Source organism: Neopelma chrysocephalum, unplaced genomic scaffold, assembly GCF_003984885.1.
Source record: "Neopelma chrysocephalum unplaced genomic scaffold, ASM398488v2 Primary Assembly neopelma1_125, whole genome shotgun sequence".
In the NCBI taxonomy this organism is placed as follows: domain Eukaryota; kingdom Metazoa; phylum Chordata; class Aves; order Passeriformes; family Pipridae; genus Neopelma; species Neopelma chrysocephalum.
In genome coordinates this window covers 846,539-858,848 of record NW_020897787.1, presented here as the reverse complement: position 1 = coordinate 858,848, position 12,310 = coordinate 846,539, and the positions used below count along the sequence as shown (strand labels likewise).

General features: G+C 43.1%; 1 protein-coding gene across 1 annotated transcript in view; it reads left to right on the top strand.

Annotated features, from left to right (window-relative positions):
* GLG1 (golgi glycoprotein 1) overlaps positions 1 to 12,310 on the top strand; it is an 81,500-nt gene that overhangs the window by 29,648 nt on the left and 39,542 nt on the right. Inside the window, exons 2-3 of the mRNA XM_027698285.1 lie at positions 8,268 to 8,300; positions 11,017 to 11,103. Of these exons, the coding sequence (XP_027554086.1) occupies positions 8,268 to 8,300; positions 11,017 to 11,103 (120 nt within the window). The remainder of the gene's footprint in view (positions 1 to 8,267; positions 8,301 to 11,016; positions 11,104 to 12,310) is intronic.

Sequence of the window (12,310 nt, the reverse complement as noted above, 5' to 3'; positions counted from 1 at the left end):
GGAGACTTCCTCATTGCATTTCATCTCTCAGTGAGGCAGTTGGACTGACAGCCAAGGTCCAGGAGACTTTGTGCTTTCAGGAAATCTCTTGCAGGGTAATAACACTGCAAAGCTGGCATGTGGGGTCCTTTGGTACATCCTGCCCCCCTTGTTGGCATTGCCAGATGACAAAACAGATGTTGAATGTCACATGGGAATTCAGAGGGACATACACCATGCCAAAGGCTAAAATAGTCCTTCTCTTGTGACAGCCAGGGACTTGTGCAGGGAGGGTTTGTAAGAACCTCTGCAGGCCTCTTTATCCATGTGTAAAGTCCATCACATTTTGGAAGTACTGGTGTTAAATCTAATTGTGCCTCCATTGCTCAGATCTGAAATACTGACAGCTGTGATAGAGGTAGCTCTGGGTTTATTTTGTTGCTATCCTCAAAAAATTGGGTATGTGGTGGTGGGAGAACAGTAGGACTTTCACCACTGTCCTGAAGAAAGGAGGGAATATTTCAAAATAAAATTGTTCTTCTTGTGGTTTGTGGTTAAGGCTGAAGTGGCTTCTTTGAGGTATTTGATTTTTATTGCCTCTAAATAGAATAGCTGGCAGGAGTTAAAAATAGCTGAGTCTGCTTCCCACCTGTTTGGATACTTGTCTTATTTTGGTTCAGAGGTGGAATGTGTGGCTGCACATCATTAGGATTAAAGCAGTGCTGCTCATGCCCCTGGACACGGGCAGGAGATGCTTATTGTGCCTTGGTGAGGATGGGCACCTGATTGATGGGACACGTGTGCCCTGTTGGAAGAGGGAGGAAAATCCTCCTGGAGAGGGATCTCTGGGAGCAGTGTATGGCTTTCAGTGTGGAAAACTGCAGTCATGAGCCTGCATGTTGAATAACAAAGGCAAACATGAATATTGGCAGGTTGAGTGTTTAGAGCATTGTTCACTCTGCTGATGAAGCACAAGCCCTTGGCCGGGGAGCCTGGTAATGGTTAGAGAGACTCTCCAGCACGAGGGACGTGCTGCAATGGAGCTGCCTGCAAGTGGGAGTGGGGAGATGAGTAAGCAGCGCTCGCTCTGAAACCTGTGCTTCTCCTCTGCTTTGGTATGTGGAGCTTTTGGTGTGAACTTCTTTCTTAGCTCCTGTAGAAAAGTAATTTACAACAGATTTCTCTAGTTCCAGGCCGTGTGCAGACAAAACATGATCCCATGAGGAGGAAAGTGTGGTCAGAACAACATTCTCCTCTTACGAGACAGGGGCTTTACTAGACCATGTACAACAATCTTTTATTTTGTGTAAAACTGAATCTTGCTTGGGAGCTCTTCATGGCTTTTAGGAAGCTTTCTGTAAAGTTAAGCTCAACATGGGGTGCTATAGAGTATGTACTGTCAAAAGATGTGAAATCCCTGTATTGAGAATAAGTGATGGAATTTGACTTACTAAGAGGTTATGAATATATTTGTTAAAAGCATTTTGTTAGCTGTTGCACTGGAATTATTTGTTGGGGCCTCCATTCCATTTTCCACTCGTTTCTCCTCTGCATCCCCCAGCAGATGCTGTGCAGAACTGCCAATACCCATGCTGTTGATTTTACCTTACTGGAATACTCTTCAGTTGTTCTGGGATGTTTCTGGTTGGGGTTAAGGCAGAGTCTCATCCGGGCAGGTTGTTAGAGAGTAAAGTTGTCTCAGCATAGCTCCAATAGACCTGAGGGCTGATTGATGCTGCAGGTGGAGGTGCCACTGTGCTTTCCCAGTAATCTGACTGGTGCTGGGAGGACTCCTTCACGAGCAGGAAACTCTAAAATGGCAAATGCTCTTCTGTTGGTTTGCTGAGTTTTGGATGGTGCTTGAGCTGTTTCACTCAGCTCTTAACAGCTCTCCTGCTCCTTTCAGCCTCTCCTGTAACTCTGTCAGTGTCCTTGCATGCCTTTCTGTCTCTTAGAGTTTTTTGCTAGTGTTGAGAGAGAGCTTTCCAGGAGCAAATCCTGAAACCTCCTGGCGGGATCTGCAGCTCAGTGTCAGTGCTATGCTTAGTAGCAGAGCTCTGTTGTGGAGGAGTGTTATGGGAAACATTATATCTGGTAGCAGTGCTGCCAAACTTTGTGGCAAACACATAATTTAAGGGTCTGTCTTGCTTCACAACTCGTTGGGCCTGGCTGGAAAGCTTCCAAGAGGAGGAAGAGAGGGGACTAAGGGAAGAACAAACAGAAACATCTGGGGCAAATTTGCTTTGATCGTGCTGGCTGTTGGATCACGCTCTGGTGTGTGGATCAGCCTTGAAATGAGAAAGGTTTCCTACAAGAGGGCTTAGGGGCTTGAGAGTGCCCTGTGTAGGGAGAAGGAAGCAGCAGGGACAAGAATAGCCTGTGGGAGAGGGCTGTGGCACTAGCATGGCACTGCCAGCACGGAGCAGCTGTGCAGCCTCTGAGCACCCACCTTGCAGCTCAGAGACAGGGACCTGCCGGCCAGAAACAACCAGCAAAGGTGTTTGCCTGCTTAGCTGAATGGAACTGGTGTTTTTCCTTTAACTGCACCGTGGTCTGTGGTCATTTCTGAGGCACTGGAATTAAAACTTGAGCGTTTTCTATGATTTTACTGCTTTTGGTGTTTGCCCAGGGAGGGATCTCTGCTGTGCAGAGAAGGCATGCAGCCCGCTGAAGGCTTTGCTCAGTGTCAGGCAAATGTGAAACAAGCAAAACATGACAATTACTAAAATTCTATTGACTTACCATCAAAGCTGAGTAGGAAAGAATAGGACTTGCTGAGCTTTCTTGGTGTTTGAAGCAGAGACTGAACATGGGAATCTTCAAAGTACGAGTGAACAAGGCCTGCTTCATCCTTGGCTCCTTTTTCCATGGCTGCTGAGCCAGGAGGACACGCATGTTGTGCTGGGGTTCCTTGATCTTGCTTTGTGCTATCTTTTCTGAATAAGCATACTTAACTTTAATGGTGTCATACCCCTGGAGGATATAAAAGGTCAGCCAAGGTGAAAAAGTTTGTGGAATCTGGAATTCAGCTAAAATGGGAAAAAAACTTGTAGAATTTGGTGTTTGGGTTGATTTGCTGCTTGTGCTTTGTGTGTGCAGGGTGGCTAAAGAATCTGCTGCTGGTTCTGATAGTTTGATTTGCATAGGCAAGCACAGTGTATGTTTTGGAGATGTTAGTGTTGTGTTGTTAGGTGTTTGTGTATAACTTGGATTAATATGTTTGCATAAACTACAAATGCCTAACCAATGTGGACATAATTATTTGGTTAAATGATTTGCAGCATTGCAGACTTCGGCTCTGTTTGTAAGTGGGAAAAATTATTTGTATGAAACAAGCAAAGTATATGAAGCTAGGAGCTTGTAACTTTGGTGATATATCCACAGTACCATTCTTTAAACTGGCTATTTTCAAAACATGGATGGTAAGTATAGAGGTTTTTTGCTGACATGACAACACTGAGTTTGTTTTTAGTACTAACAGTTCACTGGCATTAGAGAATATTTCAAGCTTGGCTTAACAAGTTTAGCTTTCATTGCTCACTAAATGTGTAATTAAATTACAAAGTCTTCTCATCTGTTTTGAACTTAAATTATCACTGGTTTCTACTTTCCTTTCACACATGACTTTTTCAGGATTGCAGGATGTGTGAAAACGGTTTACTGTAGCCATATGCTTGTTGGCACAGAGCTCCAGGATGTTTCAGTACGTTTGAAGCATGAGTTGTGTGATATGTGGTTTTTCTTTTACAAAAGCTGTGTTGATTTCTTGCCTAGGAACTGCTGTCTCCTCATGTTTCCGCGGATTCTGCTGCAGAATCATTTCTGGTGGTTGCATTGGGAAGGGATCAGGTTTGCAGGAGGGTGGCTCACCCTGATCTCTCCTGGCTCTTTGCATCTGACCTGTGCTGTTTTCTGGTGTTGTAAATCTAAGTAGCTTGATACCTGCAGATTTAATCACTTTATTCAGAGTTTGCTGTCCTGGCTGGGTGTGTTTGGTGCAAAAAAATTCCTGTTTTCTGTGGGAAGGACACAGCTAAGAAGTCAATTGTCCCTTTATCAGCTTGCTGGCCACCTCATTAGAAGCTCCTGGGTCAACAGGCTGCTCTACCATTTCTCTGCAGATAATAATGATAAATGTGTTTGTTTAGATCAACGTGGAAAAACCCCTCTGAGCTGCCTGTCCTGCGTTTCTGTGTGCCCTGTGCTCTGCAGTATAATCAGTGTGTGACAGTGCAATAATCTGGGGAACACCCACAGTCTGGCTGGACTTCTGCCTACCCTCTCTTTCATGGGAATGTAGCTGCTTTCATTAACTTTCCTGACTGACTTGTTTGATCCTATTGCAATCTGTTCCTGAATTTAGGGAGAGAACATCTACTGGGTTCCTCCCATCCACTAGCCAAATGCCTTTTTATTTTGCTGTTTTGCTCCGTGTTGGTTCTCGGTGATTTTTGGCTGAGCAGGTCCAAGGTCTGTTGTTTTCAATGCCCTGAAGATTATCCAAAGTTACTGTTTGAGACATGCCTGGTTCTGCAAGTGCACTGCTGCTCTTGCCTTAAGAGAATAGTGGAAATTTCTGCCATCATCCCCTCTCCTGCTCTCGGGAGGGATTAAATTCTGGGAATTAAGGCACTCGGGCAGTTGACTTCAGACTCTTCTATTTGTATGACTTTTGCAAGGAAGCAAAGGAATCTTAATTCTGGAGATTCAAATAATCCCTGCAGAGAGTTTTCCCAAGACCTTGAGTTTCACAGAACCACAGAATGGTTTGGGTTGGAAGGGATCTTAAAGCTCATCTCGTTCCAACCCCTGCCATGGGCAGGGACACCTTCCACTAGACCAGGTTGCTTCAAGCCCCATCCAACCTGGCTTTGAACACAGCTTCTCTGGGCAACCTGTGCCTCACCACTCTCATCCACATTAGCTGATGAGGATACTTACCTTGCTTTTCAAAATCCAATGATGTGAATTAGTTTTTCTTGAGATGTGATGAAAAAGGACCAAATCAAGTCTGATTTATACACCCAACTGAAAGGGGTCTGACTAATGTTGGAGGAGTGGCTGTAACTGCACCCAGGCAATGTGCTGAGCAGGAGGTGCTGATCCATGACACTGGTTCAATCACCATCAACCCTCCATGTGGTTCCCAGCCTGATGATGGTCCATTTCTGCAGCTAAAGCACCAACACCTTGTGCCCCCTGGAGCCTGGGTAGTTTAGGTGAGCTGCTTGCTTGCTGTATAGTTTTGACCTAGTTTATCCTGCTGCCCAAGCAGAGAGATGTAGAAAGGGATGGATGACTGTCGTGGCTTGTTTCAGCAAGCTGATATCTGGTGGGTGGGAAAAGGCACTTTTAGACACAGCAGTGTCGATGACTTCAGTCTGGGGGTGATATGAGTTTATACAAACCTTTGAATTTCTCTGTGGAGTTCACAGTAATAATGCACTGGGATTTGTGGCTGTTTGTGGTTGAATGGAAGGAAATGCTTTTTCTCTTCAGGTTATGGTTGTTACTTGTTCTAAACTCTGCTTTTCCTGGGAGGTAGGAAGTGGTGTTCATGCTCTGGGATGTGAGTGTTAGTGCGTGAAGGAGTTTGCAGAGCTTTTTAGAGAACTGCAGAGGGAGGCAATATATTCCCACTGAAGCTGCTAAGCAGCACAAGCTTCTGTGAGCCCAGAGGCACATATACTTTTTGTAAAGGCTGTTTTTAATCCTTCAGTTCGGAGGTGTAAGAGGAGTCCTTCTCCCTGGCTAATCGGTGGAATGTCCTTGCCTTCAGCTTCCTCTCCTAAAATGCCTTGACTAGCATGTGGTGCTGGTCTGGGCTGCTCTCCTCCTTCCCCCTGCCCCCGGGGTCCTCTGAGCATCCGTGTTCCTCTAGCTCGACATGTGGGACTGACACAATGCAGCTTTTCTTGCTCTTCAGCTTCTCTCAGGGGTAATTTGAAACTTACCTTTTTTTCCTGACTCTCACCACACAGGCGGATTGTTCTCGAAGTGCTCCTGTTGGGAAGGACAGAGGGCCACAGGCTGTCTCCTCAGCAAGGGAGGATTGGTGTGGGGTGCTCTGGGGAGAATTTTTTCCCCCTTCTTCAAACTCAGCCCTTCAGTTTATCAGACAAAAGATAAAAGGATTGTTTTTCTCGTTTTGGTTCACTTAAATATGGAGAAGCAGGTCAGTTTTGCCACTGAACCCACCATTCCTACAGTTGCAGTGGTAAGAGGAAAGAAGGATCACAGCCTTTAGGTAGCAGGGGGTCATCTTGTTGCACATTGAAAGGATTATTAGCTAGATCTTATGCTTTGCATATTTAAGTGTTGCACTGTGAATGAATGCAGTGCTAAAGCTTAGTTAAGGTCCCATTCAAATTGTGTTTCTCTTCTCAGAAGAATAAGGCTCCATTTCCCAGAGCTGAGGTTTGCTGCAGAGCACAGGGAAGGCTGATGTTTCAGTGTGTAGTATTTTATTCGTGTGTATTTCAAGAAAAGCTTGTTTAAGCTTCCCAAGTTCCTGTTGTCTTCTTGGGCTCATTTTTCCAGAAAAAAACTGAGTTTTCATCTGTGGTGAATCTGAAGCAAAGGTTACCAGGTTGGAGGACACAAAAATAACTGAAATGACCCAGAAGGGTTATGGGGGAGTTCTCTCTGGCCTTTACAAATTCTTCTGCCTGCAGATGTGTTAGTAAGTCCTGATCTCTAGAGAAGAATTCCACTGCTAGTCGATGTATTTTTATAAAGAAACTATCCTTGACTAAAAGACTGAGACAGCAACTTCAGTGGAGGGCATTCTGCCTCCCAGCTTTTGAAATTACCTTAGCCTAAAACCTTTGCCCGTTGCTGAATGATACAGGATGGGTGCAGAAAATTAAGGAAAACGCACCTTGTAAGTCATGATAGTGTTGGTCTCAGGGGGTGCTTTAAAATAGAGCAATTTGGATGGCATCTTAGTTTTCAGTTGAGAGAATCAGTTCTGCAGTCTGAGGATAACCAGCAGGCATCTGCTAGCCTTTTAAAAAAAAAAAAAGCTGATATCCTAATTTTCAAATTTATTATTACTTTGGGAGATACGATTTTAAATAGTGTCAGTCTGACTAAACTGCAGTTAATTACTGGAGTCCTTCAGGTACCATTTTTTATGTTCAAAGTGAAGAGGTGATTTCTGCCACTTCTGCTATACAAAATAAAAGTGCTTTAGTAAATAATGGCTGTAATTAAGAACTTGGAAGCGTTTTCCATGCTTGCTTTTCTCACTTGTGTCAGTGCTCCCTGAAGCAGCAATGGTGCAAGTGTTGGTGTAGCACATCGTGCAGTGGCAAACGTTTGCAGTGAGAAACTCTCCTTGCTTCCAAAAAGGATGAAATACTGGTTCTCTTACCAGATACCTGAGGTCTAACATGTTAATGTCAGTGATGTGTTTAAGCTTTGAGTGCCTTGTGACTCTTAAAGCATGTCTGGCATCTTAAATATCAGTGGAAGCAGAGACTTTGTGACTCAGGGTTGATTTTTTTTTTAATGTGAGTGTGACCACCAGGTGATTTTGTCCTGCCTTTGTGCTGTTCTGCTATGGAGAGGAGATACAGATTTGTGTGATTAACCTTTTTCAAGGAACTCTTCATTGTGAGAGAGCCACTCAGGTTGAAAGGAGGATGAGATGGTTTGTACCCAGAGTTCTTTCCAAAGGAGCTCCCTGGGAGAATATCGTGAATATTTTGAAATCATGTCTGAACACTGGATGTTACCAGTTTCTCACAGTTGAAGGTGTAGATCTCAGGGCTGCCTTGAACCAACTCCTTTATGTACAGCTGAAATAAAAGCCATTGCTTCTCAAATGGGGAATATGAACGTTTGGGTCTGGGGGAGGGAAGTGAGTCCTACCTTTCTCCTTCAGTTGTAGGCATCAAACTTATGTTTCTTTAGAACTCTGCTAGTGCATCTTTATTTTCCCACAGATGCTTTTCTGCATTCTTACTTCAGGCAACTGGGGCAAGTGCCAGCACATTCATTATGTTTTTGCAGCATCTACATAAATGCTGCTACTCTTGTGCTATTTGTGTTCTGTAGAGTTAAGACAGCATTGTGTCTAAAATACCTGTTAGTCTTATCTTTTTGGTAATTCAGTGTCATCACTCTTTATATGCAGCTTTTAAAATTTCCTGTTGATTGTCTCAAAATATTTCCTACAGTGGGAAGGAGATGACTGTAAGGAGTTTCTGTAAGTTTAAATTCTTCTCTCTGTTGAATGCATCACATCAGTAGTGAACTGACACTCCTTTTTTTTCTCCTTTCAGCCAGATAATGAAATCTCTTCAGACTGCAATCATGTAAGTATTGCTTTGTTTTATTCAGTCTCTTTCTTTGGCATTTGCACCTCATATCCCTTACCAACCTGAGGTATTTTGCATAGTTTGGTGCTTTGCAAAAGGCATTAATCAGGACACATTCGGGTCTCTATACTGGCCTATGGAGGAAGAACACAAGGTGACTTCTTTAACCCAGTATAGCTGCTGTTATCTTACTGGAGATTTCAGAGTGGAACATATTTAAGAGCTTTATAAACTGTATTTCTGTCTCAGAGGAGGACAGCAGACATCTTTCCTGTTTTATGGTTGGGGGGTGGTTCCCGTGAGTTACTGGGAGCAACGTGATGGGCTCCTTTTGGAAAGGATGTGAGCAGTACTGAATTTAAATTCTTAATTTCAGCTGTTGACACCTTCTGTATTACTTTCACAGCTGCTAAATTCTTAGACTCACTTGGAAAATGCTGTGGGGGTGTGATATTTAGAAGCAGTTTGAGACAGTTGGCTGGTTTTAGAACAGATTTCCTCTCAGCACTGTGTTTAACAGTGAGCAAACTATTAGCCAGTTTTCAGGCTGTCAAGCTGATTCTTCAAATCCCAAGACTCAAAAAAAGAAAAAAAGAGAGAATAAAAAAATCATTGCTAAGGTTGGTATTATTAGTTTCCTTTGGTGTCTCTCATTTGCACTCTGTTAGCACACACCACATCAAGATCCCTAATTGCTTGGTTAGCCCTGAACACAGACAGACAAGTGCATGCCTCAATGACACTCTTGATTTTGGATGCTTGAGAAGCTGCATTTTGCTTTATTATTGGAAGATATATTCCAGAGATGAAACCTGGCCGTGCTGTACAACTAGTAATTTCCAACTGTGTTTATAAATTAACCTTTAGTACTGCTCTGCCTGACTTCATTGGCAGCTGTAATTCTCTGTGGTGCAGGGATGGATCAGATGAAGGGCACAACGTGTTTCTGTTTAAGTCTTTTTGAAAAAGAGAAAACTCCAGTAATTAAAACATAGCTGCCTGACATTTAAATGTGCCAGGAGAGACTACCTGAGTGAAGTAAAATTCAGAATTCTAGAAATCGAAGCTGGACCTTTCTTCTGCTGGATTAAATGACAGCACCTCTGCCACAAGGCAGCTGTTGGGTGCATGTGAATTATGGAAGCCACTCACAAATAGGAAGTGTGGGCAAAGTCTCGTTTTCCCAGGCAGAAGTTGAAGAGGGGTGATAAAAACCTAGAGTACAGAGAAGTGTCTCATGTCCAAATGTTTTCTTTGCCTCTCTCTGCAGTCTTTGGTCATGCAACTGCTGATGATCCCCTGGAAAATACTGCCTAGTGCTACAATCAGGAGTTTTAAGCTGCAAGTTTCACCTTCCTTCTCTCTGTGGGAAGGTTCATTTGGACAGCAGCTCATTTTGAGACTCTCCAAAGATGGAGATTACAAATGCAGAGATGTATTCTCATCTCGTGCCCTCATTCTTGTACTTCTGATTCTGGCTGGGAGAGGCCTTACAGCACTCTGTGAGGACAGGTTCCCCCTTGATTCACTTTTATCTATTAAACCTCTATATTTACAACTTACTCCATCTGAAACACCTTAGTTTTCCATCATCTCCTTTTCAATTTTTCACAGCTATAAAACCATGATAAGAAGTATGGAAGGTGGTGCAGTTCTGTTTATTCTGATTTTGGTTCTCTCTCTGTACTTCCATCCTCCTGGAGCTGATGTGAAACTGCTTTCCTTGTGTTTTCCCAGTGTTTTGTGAATAATTGAAAATAGAAGTTTGGTCAAACTTTTATCTTCTTGATATTAGTTTGATTTTTGTCATAAAGGCACAGTCTTTGAAGTGAATTTTTAAAGCTATTTATTCTTCAAGTTGTTAAAAAATTTTTAAATGCAACTTAAGTTGCTGGAAAAGCAGGTAAGATAACAGAGCTCTCAGGTGACATCTCGGCTATTAATTTGCTGAGGTTTTGTCATCTTACCCCGTATTTTCACTTTCTGGTGCCTCAGGAGGATATCTGGGATGTATATAACCCACAGGGTGTGGCTTGCCTAAGATTGCTTCTTGCACAGTGGCCCAATGCATTGAGGCTCCTTCAGGAGCTCGTTGCTGGCTCCTGGAAGAACAGTCATCCTTACCCGAGGTGTTCTGCACTCTGAGCTCTGATGGGTTGTGCTTAGCAAGAGAGAGAACCTTCTGTAGGTTTGACATATATCTGCATCCAAAAAGTTGTCTGGTTGCAGCCCCTCACAGAAGCCTCAAGCTGTGTTGTCTCCTGCCTTTTTTGCTCGATTTTCAAATCAGGTGTTCAGTATGAAATTTGCTCAGATTGAGGACTTCATTTTTTTAGATCATTTGCATCAGACACAGAAAGGTGTGGTGGGCTAAAGACATTGCTAAATATGCAGCAGGTAGCAAGTTACAGCTTTCATTGTTTTATCCTTTCAGTTATTAAGTAGTCTTCATGCAATATATATCCTTTTAATGAGTCAGCTCGTGACCTTAGAGAGATTTCTGACAGCCTGAATTTATTCAGTACGAGAAAATTACTGCAGGAACGAAGGGACCAAGTTGTTGTCAAGGAGACTTTACATTGATCATTGCACTGTAAAAGGATGATGATACAGATTGGGTATAAATGATGTTTCATTGTTTTCCAAAGTAAAATGTTTGTCATTCCCAATGGGAAGCTCTTAAACCCCCTTTCTGCAAATGCTGTCTTTGTAGCTCTTGTGGAACTACAAGCTGAACCTGACAACAGATCCCAAGTTTGAATCCGTGGCCAGAGAAGTCTGCAAGTCCACTATTGCTGAGGTAAGACCAGGGAAAGGCACGGCTGCTGTGGGACACTGAGGCTTCTTCAGTTCTTTGTGATAATGAATTAGGGTGTGAATAATGATTTGGGGTTGGGGAAGCTCTAGTCTCATATGCAAGATTGCTACCTGTAATGAATTCAGTCTCCTTGCTGAAGAAGCCTTAGTGGTACCAGGCAAAGGGGTGGCAGAAAGAAATGCTGAACTAACAACCCATCAGCTCCTAGCAGAACTTCTGTCAGAAATCTGTTGTGGATTGGATTTGTCCCCTCTTTGTCAAGTGTTTGACAATTGTAACAGTGTTGGTGTAGCAGGGGTTCTGTGAATTTAGCCTAAGGCTGATTTTGGACTGTGTCATGCTGGCAGAAAGGAGAACTACAGAGGCAGCAAATGATGAATCAACTTCTTTTACTTCAAGGTTCAAAGTGTAGTTACTCCAAGGAGACTCTGTTAGGAACAACTTCTTTTTAGGTTGCACTAGGAGGTGATGCTCTGTACCTCAAGCATCAACATTCCTTGGTCCAGCTTCAAAGATGACTTGATCAATCATTTCTTCCTTGTGCTCATGCTGGAGCTCTGGAGGCTGTGCACTCAGCCACACAGGCACTGCCTGAGCTGAGCTCTCTTCCCTCTGTTTGTGGTGCTTTTCAGCTAGACAGGAAGCAGTGGAAGCAAAGCTCTCTGCAGCAGGACAGGCTTCAGCTGACTTAATTCAGTCATTAAGCCACGCTCTGAAAAACATTATTTGTATATCCACTAATATAATTTAATGTAGCCATAAACTTGCATTTTAAAAAAAATTCAGTCTTCTCTAGTGTAACTCGTTTAGTGTAAGGAGAGATCAAGAAAATAGTTATTACAAGAAGGTTAGAAGATGAAACAGTGGAAGGAATCAGCTTGCATCAAAGGGCTGTGCTGTGTTTGGAGTTTGGTAGTTCCCAAAAGCAAACACTGCCAAATCTGTTGGATCCCACTTTTTCGCTATCATAGAAAAGATTGTGTTTTTCTGGTTTATGTCATATGGCTGCTGCAGAATTTTTACAACCAAGGCATTCTTGAAAATGCTCTTTTAACAGTCTGTTTAATTACCATTTCTGTGCAGGGACAGTCTGGCATTGCTGTAAACGATGCCCTCTAAATCTGGGATATGTCTAAAAGCAGTGGGAAGAATGTACAGAATTTTAGCTGTACATTAACCACAAGTGTTC